Source organism: Lissotriton vulgaris, chromosome 8 (genome assembly GCF_964263255.1).
Source record: "Lissotriton vulgaris chromosome 8, aLisVul1.2, whole genome shotgun sequence".
In the NCBI taxonomy this organism is placed as follows: Eukaryota; Metazoa; Chordata; class Amphibia; order Caudata; family Salamandridae; genus Lissotriton; species Lissotriton vulgaris.
The window spans coordinates 1,243,849,216-1,243,870,683 of NC_141696.1; the positions used below are offsets into that span (position 1 = coordinate 1,243,849,216).

Consider the following 21,468-nt stretch of genomic DNA (forward strand, 5'->3'; position numbering starts at 1 on the left):
GAGTTGTTAGGTATCTGGTGACGGGGTGTCCTACGTCCTGCTTCTGAAAGGCTAGACCTTTGGTACCAACTCACATACCTTTACCATTAGGCTGTGTAGCATTTCCTTTTAGTTTACCTTCATGCTTCCCTTAGGACTTCCAATGTTCATCCACGTCTATAAAGCCCTCCACAACACAGGACAAGCATACCTCAACAACCAACTTTACCAAACCTCCAGACAGCTAAACTTCACTTCTCTCTACCTTGCACAAATCCCCGCATCCACAAAAGCAAGACAGGGGGGAATGCGCCTTCATCCCCACCGAAAACTGGAACAAACTCCCTCTACACATCAGAACTGCCACTCCCCTCCTCAACTTTTGCAAGAAATTGTGTGTATCGATTTAGATTTCGTGCGCATTTTTCCCGATTCATGCCCTTATATAGGTATAATTCACATTGCCCTTATATAAGCATAGAAATCCAGTCCTTATTTAGCCATAGCCCATGCTACCCAAATACAGGCATGACTACTTCCATCCGTTCATCTACGTCACAACGATTTCTTGGAAAACCAGACTCTTAAGCAGAAGGGACTTCCCCTAGCCTGGATATTGATTTCTCCAAGAAACTCTTTTATGCATGAAGAACTATTCCTTTGGGGTTCATCCATGACGTTCATATGCCCGACTTTAGATCAAAGCTGGCATTCCTAAACACCTTCAAGGTATAAATATACCTTCACTTGCTATGGCAAAGCACGGTGTGGTTCGGTGCAGTTCGACTACCTACTTGCCCGATGCAGCTCGCTACAGCAAGTGCAGAAGGAAGCCGACTTTCCAGCTGATGCACTGACAAAGAAGCTGACATCCTCCTGCAGAGAATCCAGCTCCAGTGTTTCTGACTCCCCTTGCGGGTTTTGGGAAATCGAGTCCCGAGACAGAGATACCAACCTTTTTCATTCTAAAGGTATGGAGCGGATTAGAACCTAGAGAAACCTTTGGCAATTCTTGGCAGAACTGAAACTTATGCTAAGCAGCACCTACTTTTTCCCTGGTACTAGACCTAGGTTAGGTACATTGGGGTAGGCGTATTTTAGAAGCATTAGTTGAGTATTTTAGCCTGTGTTATGTATGTGTGCGTTTTTACATGTCATAGCAACGGACAATGCAATTACAGTATTATTTTATAATACTTTTCCTGCTGTACGCTTTATACTTTGCATTCTAACGATTGTAGCAGTTCGCCTCTCTTGCATAAGAAAGAAGACTGTTCAATAAATCCTTTTATTGAAAATGCTCGTCTCACTATTTCTCCTTAACTCAGTAGAAACAAAGCATGCACGATTGACTGAGTAAAATAGTTTTCTATTGTTTCCACGACTCTGAAGATATTTGTTCCAGTCCTAGGGAAACAAAGTTGTCATGTTTATGCGATTGTCAGAAACTAATCCCTTCTTGTTTATTCGAGAAAGTTTTGAGTGACCTCTGAGTTAGTCGGCTCACACAATTAAGTTTAATATACTCAATAGAGACATACTGACCGTAGTCCTATGTCAAATCTATAGTGTATATTATTCCAATGCGCAGAGCCTATTGGGAATATAGGAACTACACTACAGAAGATCTTGTTGTATAACTAGGAGCAGCGCATTGCCTTCGCTCCTGCTCCAGTGCCTGAATACCTTCATGGGTGATAAGCTGCGCCACACAAATCTGCATAACATAACAAACATAACATAACGTTGTTTTTCCGAGAATACCTAAATCTCTGAATTCTATGTCTTCAGGAGCTATGCTGCCAGTGTGGGTTGTGTGTGAAGAACTTTTCCCTTCTGGATGGATAACACGTCATGAGAGACTGGCATTGTTTGCATGTTGCCCAGTGCTGTCTCTATTAGATTGGAAAAACAAATTTGCCTTGCACACTGGGGCAAGGCACCAAATGGTAAGAACAGATGACACCATTAACCCCTTCCATGCTGATGACGAACCCCAGCCGTCATGCACTACGGTGCTGGTGTGCTGATGACGGCTGGGGTTCGTCACGGCCCGCCCCTGTTCGTGCTGTTTACAGCACACCAGGGGAATTGCGGCCGCATGGAAAGGGTTAAAAAAAGTCATTAAAACCCAAACACTAGATGGCAGAATAATGCAAAGCATGTGAATCCAGATACAATTCATGCTGCAAAAACAGATTTTACATAGCATACACTGACTTCCTGGGGAGAGACCAATAATGTATCAGTGTTCTTGTCTGGCCTTCAAGACAATATGCCAGGATACTATGGAAATCAGGGGTTACTGAAATTAGACTGTGACAACCAGAGCCTTTTACCACCTGCAACCTGGGGCTTAAACTAACTATGAAGCCAAAAACTGAGCAATACCTACTCCTCTTTAGCACATGACACTAATGGTAGCAAAGTTGAGCAACCCAAGGCTTACTCAGGGAAGTGATGGCATTAGACACTCAAAAATCAACGGACCTCCCCAATAGCAATCAATAAATCAATGTCCAGCCAGTGTTTTTATTTTGGAGATCAAAAGCACTTTTCTTGTGCACACAACACATTAGTGTACATAAGACTCAGATGTTAAACCAGTATGGTAATTATGGGGTCTTGTGCTATTGGGTGAAGAACTCCTGTTGTTTCACTTCAGAAATATCCCAATTATTAATGTCGCAAAATAAACCTTGATGTTGTAAGTCAATCCCCAGAGAAATCCCCCTGGCATGGTTGTCCCTTGTAGTCCCCTGTAGTCAAACAGTCATGACAGAGAGTCCCCCCACCGTTTTCTTTTTAGGTGTGTTTTGCCAGTGTTTTCCCTCCATGGGGCACTGGATATCTAGATGCAGAAAATACTTCACCAGGAGCAACACATCCAGGGGGTGTGCCACATGCATTAGGCACCAATGTGAGTGTATGCATGATTGAATGAGATTTGACTAATTAAGTAGGGATCACGACCCAGAAGAAAGCCTTGGACCCCCGGAAGAGCCCCAGACAAGCTGACACATGTCTGGGATATTTATTGCTAAGGGGTATGGGAGCAATAAGTATCTCAATAATCCCAACACACAAATTTTAATATTCTTTCGGGAAGGGATTTTTAGGATCCCTTGCCTCGCGATGGTGTTGCTCTACCACCACCAACAAAACACTTCCTGTAAATACAGTGAGCCCATTCGCTCTCCTAAAGAAACTGTTGGGGATGTTACAACCTGATGATGAGGCATGCCACCTAGGATGGAAGGTGAGGGTCCGTCATTATTTTTATAAGAATCCTGACACACCTGCGATCAGAAATATTGGGTTCCCTGATTTAGTACGATTTCCTGAGGGAAACCCTTCAGACCAGATAGATTTGTGTGTTGTGTACACAAAGATCTTTCCAACAGGTGCCTTAACATATATGATTTTTTAATATGCACTCAGTCAGTGACCAATTAAATAATTCAGAACAGGTTTACTATAACATTTGTCCATATTGCAAATTTTTTGGGGTCAGAGATTTTGAAAAATAGATGTGTACATTGTGGGTCATATTCTGCTGTTCAACACTCTGATTCTTGCAATTCCACCCAGTTGCTGATTCCACCTCTGGGTCCCATTGGTGGAATCCTAACGTAATTTTTTCAAACTTGCGCACTGGTTATAGCTTCAATGAAGTGTATGTTGCTAACTTTTTGTGATGTCCCATAATCATGTACAGATGTACGATCCGTGGACCTATTTTGTATTCTAATAAACCTCTAAATACAGAAATGGCTGCCTGGTGTTACAAGACCTTGAGGAAAACATAGTAGTATATATTTTGTTCAGTTTAATCAGCTACTGGAAGTAGACCAAATGTTGAAATAATTGTGCAAATACGGATTGAATCGTACCATGTCAGTTTCAAAGCTGAAATAATTAGTGAGTTAATGGTCATGCTGTACCAAAATTGCAGAATAAAAGGGGGACAAATGTATTCTTTCTATCTGAAATATGGGAAAGTGAATCACTCGGTGATCTTTTTGTGCGTGTATTTGTATGTGAATCTCTTGACAAAAAATCAAAATTGCTGCTCATTGTGTTGCCTAGGGAGATGACAAAGTTCGAAAACAAATGGCTTTTTGCTTCTGGAGTAGAATCTGCCGTTACTTTAGTTCGCCCGCAGAGAAGATTCTAGGAGTTTTACCAAACCAACTTAAAAGTGCTGGTTCTTTCCTTTCTGCTTTTTAGCTCACATTTTTATCCAGTCCTAATCAGGCTGGTGATGAATGGAGGTACCAACCCATCTTGAGCGCTGGGCCCAAAAAATTTGATAAAGGGAGTCGGAGCTACAGAGTACTGTGGCTAAATTCTAGATTGAACCATGTTAACATGGGACACAAAATGTTAATAAAACATTATAACACAAAACAAAAACATGGGATAGAGAAAAGAACTTGAGAAAATGAAAATGGCAATGGCTTTGGTAAGGCCAAGTTGATGTCAAGGAGTATAAAAGAGGGAAAGGTCGATTAGATGAGATGGAGACGCGGGCAAGGAATTTCAGAACTAAATGCTCAGAGTCTTTCTGAACCATGAATGTGAGGACAGTCAGATAGCCAAACTCCCTCAAAGACAGAGGACCTGACGTGAGAATGGACTGGGAAGGGTTCACGAGGTGAAACCGTGCTGGACAACATTAAGGGGCATATTCAAAAGGACTTATCTCCGAATGAACCCCACTTTAATGCTTCAAAAGTGGTGCTAGAATTAACACCCCATTCACAAGGTGCAAACTGCATACATCACCAGTATTCCTGCGATAACTGCCCCAAAATGTATCCCCGCGGTGGACACCATCAAATAACTCTAATGAGATGCAGAGTAGGCATTCCCAAGCAAAAACACATGAAAAAAACACAATGCAACGTTCACAACTAAATGCCAGATCTGCGAAGCAAACCAAAAACAGGTGATAAGCCGTGGTAGCAGCAGGAAATTTACACTTGCCTTTTGCTGGTGTTAAGCAGGATGACTACCTGCAGCATGGAAAGGAACACAGCCAGGAGTCTTTCAAGATGCAGGTATTCCAGATGAAAGGTGCCTGGCTACGTTAGCCCCACTAAAATGACAGCATTTTTGGTAAAAACAAATGGTCAGACTTCGAGGAAGCTGATTGACGCGGTCACCATGCTGCCAGTCTCACAGTGACACCTGGCTTCCAGCAGGGGCAGTGTTGGGCCGGGAGCTTAAAGTAGTGATGATGGAACTTTTCAGGCGATTATCGTCCATTCACAACGTATCGCTGGCTAACGCAGGATTTAAATTCGGCATCACAATTATTAGTGCGTGGGATTTGACACCCTTTCCCTGTTACTATTGCCATGTACTGTGGGCTTGAAGATAGCCCGCTAACATGGCGATATTAATCAGGGTTAGGCAGCGTTAACTTTTCTAGCGATGACTGAAGATGGCGATAAGTTATCGCCCCTTTTTTGCGAATATCCCCCTAAGCATTTACTCAAACTCTGCTCGTGTTTACACACGCTCTAGGTGTTTATTATAGATAAGCAAAGCTTGCCTTCAACTTGGTAGTTGTGTTCATCCCGCAGGACCGCGATGGCCTCCGTGTGGTGGTTCTCCAGCTGTAGCACTGTAGAATCGTGGGATACTACCATATCATCAATCTGTTCAAATGACAAAATCATGAAAAGAAAACAATGAACAATCCAAACAAAATCAAAACGACACCAGGGAGCAGGTCAGTTTGACAAGAGAGGTCTACTCTAGCACAAATCATAGAGGAGTTGAAACATTCCTAAAGAGAAATAGATTTTAGAACTGGTATCGGCATCATGATTAACAAGGAAGGGTTCCTGCTTTACAAAATCGTAAGATATCAGCCCACCTGTCTGGTGATATTCACCTTTTTTTGTAAGTCATAGCAATCACAGAGAAAATAAATAAAGTAAAACAACTGAATATATCATTAAAGCATGAATCATTTCCCTCAAGTTCTTCATCTGAGTCCCAGCCAAGGCAAAGATGTCAGAATCTACTGCAGGAGAGGTTAGGTGGTGGCCAAAAGAAGAGTCCTACAACCCCCCTTCTGCCACCACCCCTTGTAGAGGTGGACGGGGTCCTCTCAGTCGTTCCAAGGAGACACACAGCTCACCATCAGACAAGGCATGTTACAGCACGAGCTGATGTAGAGGTTGGAAGCCATCTACATGACATGTGGCCTTGCAAATAAGACTCTTTTGCATGGGGCATGATCTGTACATAAACACGATATTTATCTTAGATGTCTGCTGGAGGTAGCATTACCGCCTTTAGGTGTGTCCTGCCAGGAGCACACATCACCTGTCAGCAACTGATTATGCACAACTATTAAGGGTTCTAGGGGGTGGTACCGTGCTCATCACTCTCAGGACTCTAACAACCAGTACATAATATTACTTCTATCAGCCCCACCTGCACTTACTTCATGAATCCACCTCTTCTGGCATCAATCTAAGTAGCACACTGGATATCTCATTAATCTACAATTATCAGAAAGGGGAAATATGCCACCCTTTGTGAGATGGGTTAAATCTATACAACCTTTGCCAAATTGGGTGGCATTGCAGTCCCGGGTGGTAATCGAGGCATGAAGTGGATTAATAGCAAGCTAAGAGGTGCTGATAGGAAGGTTAATGGAGACATCAAAGATTGGTATTCCACTTAAAACTCAGATCACCTTACAATTGTAATCGCCGCAATGCTTGTTTGAAAGGTTGGCAGTGATTCATAATCACTAAAACCCAAACCCCAGCAAGGTGTCATTTTATTTATTCATTTAGAAAAACATGTTACTGCTTAAAAAGCTTACTGGCAGTGGAGAAAGACAGAAAACAAGAAGAAATAATACTAAGTGGGTCTGGAATTCGACTAACAGAATACACATTTTTTGAAGGGCTTTTGGGGGATGAGAGGGGTTCTTCATTTTTGAGAGACTACATGGCAGGTTGCTCCACAGCTTGGGCTCTGAATAATAAAAACGCGTCGCTAGTACACTCTTTCGCTATCCGACACACAATGAAGATGGACGGGGCTGCAGATCACAAAGTATATGAGCGGATATACACATCCAGCATCAAGCTCTGATTTATCACAATAGCGTAAGCCATACGGATCCGCTTGACGTGCACCTGCTGTTCTATAGGTATGTAATGTAAACTCTGGGAACACTGGGTACAGGATGTTGCATTAATCACAATACACAAGTGGCAACCACCATTGCAAGCTTCTCTCTAGGGAGGAAGGAAGAAACTTTCTTAATAAACTTGAGGATTAGAAATGTGTTTTATGCCACTGCTGTCACCTGGCCCAAAAAAGAGGTCTTCTGATCAATTACAATACCAAGATATTGTCTTGGCTGCTGAGGTTTGAAGTGTCCCCAGGTCTGATAGCCATTGTACATTGTCCCAGAGAGGATGTTATTACAACGTAGCCAGGGCCGGACAGGCTAGCACAGTTTTTTGCGGGGTGGCAGGGTGGGGTCAAAGTTCACTGCGGAGGGGCTGATTTTGTTGCTGGGGAGCTGTGAGCCTTCTAAATGAACAAGGAAAAACAAATAGCTTGAAACTGTACTTTTTTAAACATTTGTTTTGCATTGTTTATTAAGGAAAGCCCGGTAGCCTGTACAGCCTTGTACGTAACAGAACCTTGACTTTACTAGCATTCAACGTGCAGACAAAGTCACCCTTGGACATGGAGATGGGCCACTGTCACGGAGTTTGTTGATTAACTGGGTCTCGTCAACATAGGATATAGTCCTTCCGCCTAATGGTCTTACCAGAGAGATAAGGGACATACAAAGACATTACTTCACATCCATGATAGTGAAGTCCCGAGCAGGACATCACAGGTCAACTGTGCCGCGTTAAATTAGTAGTAATGAGGGACCGGGTTGGAGAAAACAACATGTGGAAGTACTCAAACACCGCACCTCATATGTTGATATCTGCCAGGCTCTGGAATACACTACCATGGTCAGCTATTTCATGCTATTCTATGAAGCCCTTGTAGAGCGCATAGCTACTCTTAGGACACCCAGCGCTGAAAGTGCGGCACAGAGCAGTTGGAGGAGTTTACAGGGAGCTGTTCTGAAAGAGCCAGATCTTTAGTGATTTCTGAAAGGGGAGTTCTGTTTGTGCAGATCGCAAAGAGAGAGAGGAAGTCTAGCTGCTTTATAGACAAAGAAGCACCCTCCATATTTCACCTGTTGAATCGGGACTGTAACGAGATGTGCATTGGAGGAGAGTAGAGTTCTGCTGGGAAGGCAGGGCAATACCAAGGAGTGAGAGATCAGGGCTCCTTTATGAAGGACTGCCCTGTGAATGATACAGAATGATTTAGATGTATTTTTTTGGTCCACCGGGAGCCAATGGAGGCTGCTCAAGGCTAGTTCGGGGATTGGTGTTTCGGGAGGTTATAGAGAATCCGAGCAGCAGAATTCTGCACTACTTGCCACTTCCGAATTGTATCTTTTGGCGCTTCAAGATGAAGAGAGTTGCCGTAGTACAGGGGGGAAAGAAAGAGAGCCTAGACTAACAGACTCTGGGAAGTATAGGGAAGGAGAGAGGAAATGTAGCAGATGGTTACGAGTTTTACTGCTTAAGCATCAAAGTTCAAGGTTTTGTCCGGCCACATTCCTAAACTCTTTATAGCTGTTTATTGAAGCAGGAGGACCCAAACAGCTTGGCATGCCGAAACTTACAGAGGAGTTAGGATTATTGTAAAGGATCATAAACTCCGTTTTAACTCCATTTAGCTTAAAGTAGAGGCTACTCATCCAGTTAGCATTTTGCTCAAGGCAAGGGCCTAACAAAGAGGAGAGGGAGTTTTGGCTCTGAGTGAGGGAGAAAAACAACTGAGTATCATCAGCATACGAAATAATTTAAATCCCAAAGGGCTGGATATTATCTGCCAGTGGCCTCATATATACGTTAAAAAGGGTTGGGCTCAATGAGGAGCCCTGGGGTACCTTGCATATTAGTGGGAAAATATTTGATGTACATGCTCTATCAAAAACCTGATAAGACCTTGCCGCAAAGAAAGCCTGTAGCCAGGAGAGAGCAATACAAGAAATTCTCATACTCAGCAATCTTTCTTAGAATAACATGGTTTACAGTGTCACATGTAAAAAGCTGTATCAAACATGTACGAGAGGCCAGAAGGATCACACACGCCGTAACACTCATATAAAAAGGCTATGACTTTATCCGATGTGACAGCCTGGGTGGATTCAATGGCCAGCCTCGGACAAAAGCCAGTCTGTAAATGATCGATTATTCTGTGATCTTCCCGATAGGTGGATATATATCTGGACACGTTCTTTTCCAAGATCTTCCAGGCAATTGACAGCAGGTTATGGGCTGATAGTTAGCAGTGCCGGTGGGAACAGGCCTGGGCTTCATAAGAATATTGGTACAAAAGGGGGTGGTGATGGACGGAGCATCTGAACCAATCAAACACTCGCACCCAGTCAAAAGATCTGGGTTTAATCCATCACCGTTCTTTAGCCCACTCTGCCACCCCAGTTCAGACATGGCTATATGCAAATCAGTCTGACCTGTTCCCGTGAGTGTTTGATTGATTCAGATGCTCCGTCCATCACCACCCCCTTTTGTATCACCCCCTTTTGTATCACTTCCTGATTTCTAAATAACTGTACTGGCTGCTGGTTTTGGTGCAGATGTTATTCAAAATGCTATGTACGGTTCGGCTCATGATTTTCTGAGGGAGATACTTAAGGATTATGTATTCCCCATGTGCCTGCAGTCAAAAAAATAAGGTGGTATGCACAATCCCAAGATTTGCAAGGATTAAAGCGTTACTGTATAGTGTTCTCACATATCCAACAGGTTACCAAATGCCGTCAAGAAAACTGGGAATTATCCTGTGTTTTGCAGATAGGTAAAATCTGTTGTCTTTTGTTCATTCTGGTATTTTGGACATTTGCTCGGTGCTGAGATGTCTTTGGATCTTTTATGCTTTCTGAATCGTTTGAATTGAAGGGTTCTGAACACATGGAAGAGTAATCACTGGGGACTGACAATTCATATACTCATAGCCAGGTTTGTGAGTTTCTCTTTTATGATTAAATTTGGTTTTCTGTAATTGTTTTTATTTAATCAGTTGGGATAGGGATGCCCCTTATTATTTTATCTTGTTTTCCTGAACTCAGACTGAGTCAAGATCCCAATATGTGTCCGGAATGGGAATTCTGGAACAATATTTGGCAGAGAAGTACACTGTCGTTCTTTTAGGAACACCACCAGGAAAAAACCTCCACAAAGCCATAAATCTACCCTAAAAGGTGCAAGTGGATGCTCCAATGTGTTTTTTAAACACCCTATTAACACTTCAAGATGAAGCAGGAAATGCAGCTTCCTCCCAGGCGTAGCAGCGGCTCCTTTGGTACGGCGGAGGAGCGTCACCCCCCAAAAATGTCAGGAAAGGAAAAATAAAATGACACTCACTTTATTTTTCCTTTCCTTCCAGTTTGTCCTGTAGCACAAATCAAGAGCACTCAAGCCAATTCTCTTAAGCGTGAGAGGAGCTTCGGGATTGGCCACAGGGCATCCGCCTTCTTTCCAAAAAGGCCGGAACCATCGAAAGGGAAATCTATTAAAATAGCCTGTACATCAGGTGAAAATTCAGATGTTTTCAACCAAGCAGCCCTCCTAGTGGCAACAGATGACCCCATGACTCTTGCCACAGAGTCTGCCGTATCCAATCCACTCTGGATCACCTGGCGAGCAGCATCTTGCGTATCTGCAAGAACCTCACTGAAGTTCTTCCTGTCCTCCTCAGGTATTTTTGGCACTAACTGCTTCGCAGGTCCATCAGGGCGTGAATATAACGCCCTAAAAGGCATGTGGCATTTGTGGATTTGAGGGCCATACTAGCCGAAGAGAAAACTTTTTTCGCTGTCTGGTCCAGTCTCTTTGAGTCTTTGTCATCAGGGACCTGAGGAAAGGCACCAGTAGATTTTTTGGAGCAGGCCCCCTGAACTACCAAACTCTCAGGAGACGGATGTGTTGACAAGAAGTCCGGATCCCGAGGAGCCACCCTATACCTCCTTGCAACAGCCCTTGAAACTGCAGGAGACAAAAAAGGCTTACGCCACACTTCCATTATTTGCTCTGTGATAGCCTCAGTTAAAGGTAGCATAGGCTCCACCACTGAAGAGGGAGAATGGAGAACCTCTGTTAAAATGTTAGATTTAAACTCCGCAGTCTGCAGTTCTAAGTCTAATAATTCTGCAGCTTTTTTAATAACCATGTGATATGGTGCTACATCCTTTGATGGAACATCAAGAGCAGAGGAAAGCTGCCACTCTGGAGATAACTCCAAACCACTTGCTTCTTTAAGTTCATCAAACAAGTAATCTGTATCTTGCAACTCTCCTTCCTCCATTTCCTCTGCTCGATACCTCTGCTCTTCCAGCAACCTTTGAGCCTCTCGCCTAGACCTCATTCTAGGGATTGGCGTTGACAGAGCCACAATCGATTCCGACGGAGCCGGTGCCGTGAACGGATCCGGAGGAACAACCTGAAGCGCACGAGGTTGAGTCGGGACCGGAGCCGGTGATGATGGAATCGGCGTTGATGGCCTCGGCGCCGGGAAACGCCAAGAAGGCGTAGCCGGCATAAAGGCCATAAACGGCGCCAGAGCATATGTCTGAGGGACGCCCAGATTAAAAGCCATTGGACCCATGGGACCAGATGGTGCTCCAGAGGGGTACATGGCTCTTGAAAGGACCCAATACATTGCATTGAGATAATGCGTCTGGTCTTGACCCGGGGCTGGAAAAGATGGATAAGGCCCCAAATTCTGCTCTTGACGAGGCACAGCAGGTAACGGGTCAATCAGATTCGATGGAAGATGCACCGGAATCGAAGACTCTTCAGGCAAAGGAGCTTCTTCCTCCTCTTTAGTTGGAGAGTGCGTTGGGGATGGATTCAACGCCGGAGCCGGAGACTGCTCTGGAGACTCCAAAGGAGAAGGCTCACCTTCTGGATTCGGTGCAATAGGTGAAGGAGACACATAGTCTTTCTGATGTCGCCATTTTGGTGACTTCGACTTCGGAGCCGACTCTCTCTCTGAATGACACCGAGACCCGTGCTTCTTCTTCTTATGCTTCTTCTTGGATCGAGAAGCATGTCCCGAAGCCGACCTCTACCTCGAGCGGGACCTCGAACGTCTCCTACCTTTCTTCCCTTTCAACTTCGCAACAAGCAGCTTTGCCTCTTTCTCTCGAAACGCCTTTGGGTTCATCTTCTTACAACAGGGGCATCCTTGGACCTCGTGGTCCGATGACAAGCACCACACGCAGTCTTCATGCGGATCCGTAATGGACATCAACTTTCCGCACTCCCCACAAGGCTTGAACCCAGATTTCCTCTAAGACATTCCGAAGGAAACAAGAAATTACTCGAAAAAGACAACAGTAACAAAGTTACAAACGAGCTACTGAGGATCCAAAGAAAATCCTTTAGCGTCGACGACGCGGAAAAATGGAACTGATGTCATCACGCTGACGGAGTCCTGTTAGGGATTCAGTGACGTCAGTGGAGCCGCGCGCGATACCGTGCGTCTGTGACGTTGTCCACGTCGGCGTGAGGAGCTACAAAAGAATTCTCCGAATGTTGCTGGCGCAGGGGATATTCACAAGGTGAGGAATCCACTGGCAGATGTATCCATCAGAAATGTAGGAACTTTTACGGCTTGGAGACTTGAAAACTGTCCTGAAGGAAGAGAGCCTCAATGCTTCTCATTCAAAGATATACAGTTTTGGCACTTAATGGTGTGATTGGTCTGAGCGCCGTGGTTCGGTGCTCAGATGGGGAATAGGAGCCTGTGCATGTTCCTCACCAGGCTGTGCATTATAGCCAGGTGGGGAACATGCAATGTGCGCATGACTGTTTGGCCGGCCAAACAATCATGCATACTGGCGTGTGAAAACCACTCTCCCCCTGTGCCACCAGCCCCGCCCTGCTAAGCCAGCCCCAAACCTACAAAAAATTTAATGATAATAACGATGTTATTATCATTTTATTTTTCCTGCTTAGTGGTGGACCTTCCCCTGGCATCCAGTGAAGAGAAAAGAACAATTCTGTTTTCCCTTGTCCTACATCACGAACAATCACCAACAATAAGCTTTCTAGAATGTTCTTCTGTATGATGATCTCAGCTGGTGTTTTAAGACACACTGAGACATCATTCACCAGAGGGTCTCGTTTAAATTTGCTGCTAGGCTTTAATACCCATTCTGCTGAATGTCTTTTTCCAAGAGTTCAATGTGGACCACATCCTGTTTTCATTTTTGGCCTGGGTCCGCTTGCCTTGGGCCAGTCTAATATTTTGCTAAGTTTATTTTCTTCCGTCCACTTTCCTTCTGCTACTGCCGACTCAGATCGGAAATTTCTGGGTTTCCCTCTCTTGGTCAAAGTTTGATAATGAAAAATAAGTCCCGGTCTCCAAAATGCTTTTTGGCATGTACCAACCCTATTTTGCGAGTCATTAAACTATTACTGACTCAAAATAGGGTTTGTGAGTCGCTATTAGGAAGGGGTGTGTTAAGGGTATCACTTCCTAATAGCGAGTCGCACAGGTATGTAGGAATGTTTTGCGACCGGGTATTCCCCTCCTGGTTCCCATTTTGTTGTGTAAAATGTCAGTTGTAAATACTCCCTAAAAAGATTGTTTAACCTCCTCTTTCCACCTTAGCATTCTGAGTTACCTCTGGCACTCCAGGGTCTGCTGGTAAAACTCAGCAGAGCACACTCCAGAGAGCACTGACATCAGATGTAAACAGTGCCACATTTTAAGAGCCAAACTGGCACAGTCTCCCTTGTTTTCATTGCAAGGTGTCCTTTTCTATCCTGCTGCATGCCCATTCCCTCCCGCTTCTGGGATTCACGTCCGCTGGAGTGTAGCCATGCTACCTTGTCAATTCCTTGACAAGTCCTACTCACCTGTAACTAAAAGGCTCATTGTGGCAACTAGATCCATGTAGGCAGGAAAGGCTGAAAAGTGATAGTGTACAGGCTGCAAGATGCCGAATATTTACAAAGTGAACATCGATACTTAAAGAATGTTTCATTATTTTCTCTCACTTTAAAAAAAGATTCGGGATTGTAAGTACTAAATCTATCGAAGATTGGACGTGTGAAAATACTGAATTGGATCTGTTCAAAATCAGATTGGACCTGAAATTTAAGTTGCACAATAATTTCCACAGAAAATGAAGCTACCCACTGGGCTGGAGGTTGTACACATACCACTGGCATAAGCAAGCACATAAGACCACCAAGGCATGACGTTATGACATGAACTTGGGTTCTCAAATAAAACACATCCCTCTAGTCAAGATAGCTAAGCAAGCTATTGCTTCTGCTTCTTTTTTCCTTATTGGACTTGAGTTTCTCAATGTTCTGCACATATTATTGTGCTCTTTCCGCCCTTCCTTGATTTTATTGTGATCCCCTTTTTTCCAGGGGTGTAGCTTGGTCAGTTAGATTGGGCGGGATGGGGGTGTGAGCTGCAGATTTTTCAAATATCACATACGCTGGCAAATAATGTTAAAATACATTATAGAAAGAGGGCGCACGAAGGCCCTAATGGGCATTGGAAAGGGAGAGGAATGCAGATTGGTAGGGTTATTAAGTAAGAGAAAATACAAGATTTTGTAAAAAAAAACTACCAAAAATACCCAACATTAAAAAAAAATCTAAATGGAGTGTGTGCATTTTTGTCTGTGTATATGTAAAATCCTGATGAAATCCGACAGACACCTCACCATACCCGACTGAAAGCTCCTGTACCCAACTATTTATCAGAAAATATATTTATATGGGGGGTGACTCCCCCCCCACCCCCGAAGCTACACCCCCTTTTTTTTCACCGTCAGCACGAATTCTTCAGCACAGTGTGTTCACAGGACACCGAGCACTCATTTTACCGGTTTTAATGTGTATGTAAGCTGCATATGAAAATATGTGACCTGAGAATTTTTAATATAAAGTATTTTTTGGTCATATCCTTTTTCATGATTTGTGGCGTCGTAGAATACATTGTTGGTTTTGCATAAATCATGAATCCTAATCTCTAATGATCCCTAATAGGACACTGTTGCATGTTCATAACCTTGTGCTCGGATCTACGGATGGCTCCTGTGCTTTATGAGGTCGGGGAGAAGCATTTTGACTATCAGTAGCTGCATGTTCTGATTTGTGCGATTGTTGTATCTTGATCACGCTACAACATTTTCACCATCACTTGAAGAAGTCCCTCGATTTGAAGGAGTGTGTGTTAGAGGTAAGGCGGCAGTCCTAATGGGGACCAGGACATCATTTCCTGTCACAGTCCTGAGTGGGTTTGTTAGTGAATAGTGTGATTCAGCCTGGGACTCATCAGCATAACTCCTTCTCTGTCCTGTGGCAGAATTAGATGGCATTCCAGGGGAGGTCAGTTGTGTTGCACTCTAGCAGGCAGGAGAGCAGTAATGGGTGAAGATTTCTTCGGTACCCTAAATAATGCAAAGTTTTCTTTTTTAACATAGTGCCCATGCGTGTGTACCAGTCGGCAAAGTTGACCCCTGGAGAATCTCGAAATGCTCATGAAGATGCAGCCTGAGCGGCACAGACACAGTTTCTCCACCCATGGGAGGCAGCTATCATCTGCGCATGTAGCCCGACAGAATCAGTTTTAGGTGCTCCTTAGGAGCCCTGCAAGCAGCTCCCCGGGGGCGGCAGGAGGTGTGACTCCTGGAGTCTTGGCTGGGATGCCTAGCTGCAGCGGTGTTAGAATAACAGGGAGCATCTCCCAAGTGCCTACCCGTGGGAAGGCAGACGTGCTACATCCGTTCAGAAGTCAGGTGTGCCTCCGATGATTTTTGGAAGCAGCAACCCAATGGTGTGCCCTCTGGGGTCCATTGCCTGGAATGTCCTTGCAGCAATGAAGGAAAAAAATCTCTGATTGGGAATTTTATGACATGGAATGGTTGATCTTATCAGTGCTGGGGTCATGCCTGAGAAAGGGACGCTGGTTAAAGATGGAGAGTACTGTCTGAGGAAAATCTGGGCTGTGAGATTGTTGAAGAACTGAGTCAAAGGTTTCACCATTTATGCAGACTGAAGAGTTTCCCACCCTGGACCCTCAAATCATGGGTTACATTTCATAGTGCAGGGTCTCCTTTTCCAGGAACAGTAGTCCTGAAGTATAACATGAAGTTTAGACATATGAAGGCCTGTAATTGCTTGCGACTAGAGGGAGATAAGCCTGTGGAAGACAGAGTTTGGGGTGCTCAACAGCTCCTAGAAATCGAACCCTTCCTTTCAGGTGAATAGACAGGGAGGGGACAGGAAGAAAGTCTGCTGGCAATTCAACCGGAAGGAATGTGCAAAGGGCTATGCCTGTACATTTAACCAAATATGCTCCTTATGTGACTGCAAGAGGCAAAATGTTTAAAGAAACACAGGAAGCTGAAAGACCATAAAGCAAATGCCCATTAGCACAGCATCACCTTTAAGCCTAATCCACATCTCCGATCTGTCTGCACATCCTGGCTGATCGCCTTGGAAAGGATGACAAAGCAACAATGCTGATACCCTGTTCTTTGGGTTTAGGGGCGGCTTTCATAAATCTGCCTGTAGCACACAGTACTTTTATTCCCTGAAATCCGAAATCATTCCTCGCCCAGCCAGCTATTGCCAAAGCGAAGATGCAGAAAGAGGTGCTGGCAGGGTCAGTTGCTCTTCTGGCAATCCGCCGCTTTGGAGTTTGGTTTGTTCTACACTCAGGCTAGTCCCTAACTAGGAGAACTGCAACTACAAGTTAATTCATACTTTATCCCCAGTTGGGCGGTTGGTAAAGGATGGGTTAAACTGCAGTATTAGTGTGGTTCATTACATGTTATTTAACAAGGCCCTGAGCAAGCAGTGGGCTCTGGGAAGAAGGGCTAATGACATGTATGACATCCAGTCAGCTTTCAGGCTGCTCCCGGTTCACCGCATGATTTTTCACCTGTTGAGAATCACGTTTTAGGTCACGGATTATGTATGTATGCCCTTGGATCACGTTGTTGTCTTTGCGCACTTTCAGACATTCAGTTGGTTTCTAAAATTGGCTGTACAGGATCGTGTTGGGTCCTAAAACATAGTCCACTACTTATGACTTCTTGTTTTTAGGAAACTCCGGGGTCCGAAGCCTGCAGACATGAGTTCTTGAGCGCAGTCGATGTGCCCCTGGCCAAGGAGAAACCCGAAGTTTACACAACTAACCTGTTACTGCTAGCACTGAAACCGCTTCTCAAGAGGGTTGTAAAGGCTCCCACCAACCATGGTGAAATCATTTCGGGCATCATTGACTGTTTGCCTGTGGTCTCCCAAGGGTACTCTCCATCAGCTACAGGTGCTGGTTGGTCAGCTCAACGTTGCTCTCAGAGTCACATCCATAGACAGAATGTTCTCTAGGAACATCGCCAATGCCATGTACAGCTTCAAAGCTAAGCATCACCAAAATTGGCTGTTCAGGGAGGCCAAAGAGGACCATAAACACTTGAGAACCATTTATGCAGGTCTTTAATGGTTCAATTATCTGGCCACAAATGGCACTGAATAACAGAGAGTTGGTTCTGTACTTAGATGTGTATCGGAGTGGGATTTGGAACCATGCTGGTCAATAAATGGTTTACGCAACACTGGACAGAAGATTGGTCTCAGAGGGGTTTCACCAGGAATTTGACTTTCCTGAAGCCTTTTCCTATTATTGTAGCATTACTCATTTGGGGAGCACACTGGTCAGGAAGGAGAAACATATATTGGTCTAATATTATATCTATCAGCCTTATCCACCATCAATGCAGCATTATCTTGGATCTGCTTAAAGCATTGTTTTCGGTCTGCCTAGTGGGGAATGTGCATTTCACTTCTTGGCAGGCACACAGATTGAAGAACACAGTAGCTGATGCCTTGTCGCAATTTAAGTTGGTAGATTTTAGAACTCCCGTAAGTAGACATGGAGATGGCACTTTTCTTTTGAGTCTATGAACTCCTGGTGTCCCATTGTACCAGAACTAATGACATCCGCACTGGCTCCCAGATGAGAGAGAGCCTAGGAGATCGCCTGGCTGACATACCAGGTCTTACTCCTAAAGTAGAGTAAAGAGGTTCTGCTTCAAGCAGCTAGCACTCTGACATTTGCAAGGATGCAAAGGGAAGTGGGTATGTAGGTGGCATTGGCAAAGCAACAACTCTCAGTGTCTGCCCTATTTGCTGGCCTTAAGGAACTTAAAGGGTGGGTGTGCCAGCTGGCAGGGACAACAGAAGGTTGACTGACTTAGGCAGACTTGCACAGTGGCTAAGGATGCTGCCAAAAGTTTGCTCATCATCATTCGAGCATATTTGCTGCCTTTCTTTGAAGCATTCAGGGTCTCTCAGTAAGTAGAGAAGTTGTAGATGGACAGGTATGTGGGCATTAAGTGGTGAGGATGTGTTTCTGGGCCTACATTGGTTATGTATGTTAGTGAGGAGGTCTAAAACAGATGCGGGAGGCGACGAAATCTGAGTAAATTTAGGCGAGGCACAATTCGCAGTGTTGCCCCATGGCACTAGGCAGGGATTGTCCATCGTACAGACCACTTGGTGACCACCCCAATTTTCTAATGCATGCAAATGGTGCACCACTGTCAGAAGTGCTCTTTATATGTATATGCCAAAGGGCATTAGGATTACTAGGTATTTCTTTTAAGCGTTTGAAATTGCAATCCTTCAGGATTGGCATACCTACAACTGTAGCAGGCATGGAAAGGGCACCTGAGACTTAAGAGCATCTAGGGATGGAACTTCAGGTGTTTCAAGTACAATGTCAGACCACATTTTATATATGAGCCTTAGGATTAATGCCACACACCACACTTCCTACTAGCAGTTGCTTCATTCAAGTAGGCATCATCCTAACATCTTAATAATTTTCCAACAGGTCCTCGACTGGAAGGGCAGTGAAGACATGCTAGTGTGGAAACTCAGTAGTCAGCAGGGGGTGGAGAGATTCCATGGCTGCAATCTCGAAATGTGGGTAGGAATTCAGCATCAATGTGCATGCATAGGCAGCCTTGAGTCAGGGACGTGCCAGGGCATTTGACCATGGCATTGGAGGTGAGGCTAATATCCGAGTACGACATGCTCTTAATGTTGGAGGGCAAAGACATGATCCTTTGAACAAGTGGGTGTGCCAGGGATCTTGTAGCTATGGGACCTTGTGGTCAATGGGTAAGAGCGGCTAGGCCTGACAGCGTAAACAAGTCATTGAAGAAAGTCAACAGGTCGTTTCAAACTATTCTGAAGATGGCATCCACAGATACCATCAGGCATGGCTTGCTACACCTTTTAAGTTCTGATTTCTTTGAAATTCATGGAATCTACCTGTCAGAATCTGGACTTGATGTATTCATGCAGACATGAAGGGGCAATTACTGAGAAACTGAGAGCAGTGGCGGAAGGGGATAGTCACCAGTGAGTTTCTCGCCCTGTGACCAAACATGGTAAAATTGACAATGCAATCCATTAGGGTGCGAGGGCACCTGATCACCATTTTTTGAGCAGTGGCTAACTAGGGGATAAGGCTGACTGTAAGGGGAGCTAACCTGTTGGTGGTTCCAGGCTACTAGCTCTACCTCAGGTACCCCAGATGTTATTTGGGGCGTGGCAAAGGCTTTGCGCAGTGAAGAGATCTGATCCATAGAAGTCCTTGATTTTCCAGAGTCTGTAAATGAGAAATTGAGCGACAGTTGATTCTCCCTGTTTATTTGAAGTTTCGAAATTCCTAGCTGCCTACGTTTTCAATGTAAATGATAGCAATGTTTTTGGCAATATGTTTTGGAACAAGAAGAAGCATTGCAAAGTGATATAAATTGTTTTTGAAGTTACTCGAGGTGAACTGAACGGTAATCCACAAATAATGTTAAATAACACAGCTACCTATTTATGCTTAAACAGATGCATTTTGAGAACTGACTCAAAGTTGCATTTCTTTGAACTTGATGTAAGACCAATGTCTTTTGTGTTCTAGAGTGACATGTGCAAAGTGGAGATTTATTGTGCCATAATAAAAATAACTGAGTATTACAGATTAAAGTGGCATCATTATTATTGTACTGAGGGACATTAAAATATTTTATGATGCGCTTACAGTGCAGCTTCTGCTGAGTAGAATTTTAATGAAGTGTCCATAGTATTTCTAATTAAACTTTAACTGTTCATAGTTTGAATAAAATTAGAAAATACTGTAACTGACCTATGAGCACTCTCCGATTGAGCCACTGTTGTCAGTGTGATTCCAAGCTCCTTAACCCCTTCGATGCGTGTGACAAGGTCAACTCGTCATGGGTGTTACCTGCGCTGTGCGTGTGACGAGTTGACCTTTTTCGGAATCGCAGCGCTCAGCGGGAAAACCGCTAGCGTGCATGCGGTTAATAATGTTCAGTGCTTATAATTATCAGAGGAGATCCCAAGAAGGAGAACCTATACATTATTTATTGGCCCATGACCGACTTGGGTAAATAATAACACATCCTTACTATTTCTGGGAACATCCTGGAGCAACATTTAAAGTTAAAACTCTGTTCTATGGAGAGGGTAAAGAGATATCCCTGGGTGATTTCAATTGCATATTTGTCTTAATTGCTCTACGGATCTTTCATAATCACCAATCCCTCTTGCACATTCTAATTTTGTGTGAATGCTATAAAAGATGCCTGCTTTTACTGATCATGCAGGCCTTGATCCTAACCTGTTCCTGATGCCGACATTTGGTCCTAGTAAACTCAGAGGTGTGATCTTGCTGTAAGCGCTCTATTTCTGTTTGGTACTGGAGTTGGAGCCTCTCCTCCAGGGCGCGAAGCTCTGACTGTTGCTGGACCTGGAGCTTTCTCACTTCATCTTCAAACCTCCTTTCCAGTTCTTCCTTCTCTTTCTGTAGTTTCTCACATTTTGCTGTGTTGACGGCTGTTGGGGGTAAAAGAGAGTTCAAGTTTTACTTCAAGATTGATTCGAGACACTATAAACAAGCAAGTGACCATGCCGTGAAATTGGTGCTATACAGAGCACGGCAGATGACAGAAGCCAGTATTAGGTGTCTGGCCATCTTGACTACTCATCAACATCTACAGACAATGCTCAGTGTTACACAATCAATCATTTCTGGCCTTGTAATCACCCCCGCCTACAAAACATATCTATTTGGCAAACCTGAAGATGGAGACAAAGGTAACGCGAGGGAACTGAACTGGATATATTTAAAGGAGTAGAAGTGTCCTCTTAAACTATTGGCTACTAAGTTATTCACTTTGGGTCTTTTTAATTAGTCCTTAATTTCATGAACTCTTTACCACAGCCTGAAATCGATCCACTTTAATTTGCTGCAACATATATTCTGAAGGTGGGGGCGGGGGGTATATGT

At 44.1% G+C, this 21,468-nt stretch overlaps 1 protein-coding gene across 1 annotated transcript in view; it reads right to left on the reverse strand.

The window, feature by feature from the left end:
- The window catches only part of MTUS2 (microtubule associated scaffold protein 2), a 1,086,829-nt gene that overhangs the window by 89,770 nt on the left and 975,591 nt on the right, over positions 1-21,468 (reverse strand). The window contains exons 9-10 of the mRNA XM_086935158.1: positions 20,800-21,014; positions 5,540-5,645 (exon numbers count right to left, since the gene is read on the reverse strand). Of these exons, the coding sequence (XP_086791284.1) occupies positions 5,540-5,645; positions 20,800-21,014 (321 nt within the window). The remainder of the gene's footprint in view (positions 1-5,539; positions 5,646-20,799; positions 21,015-21,468) is intronic.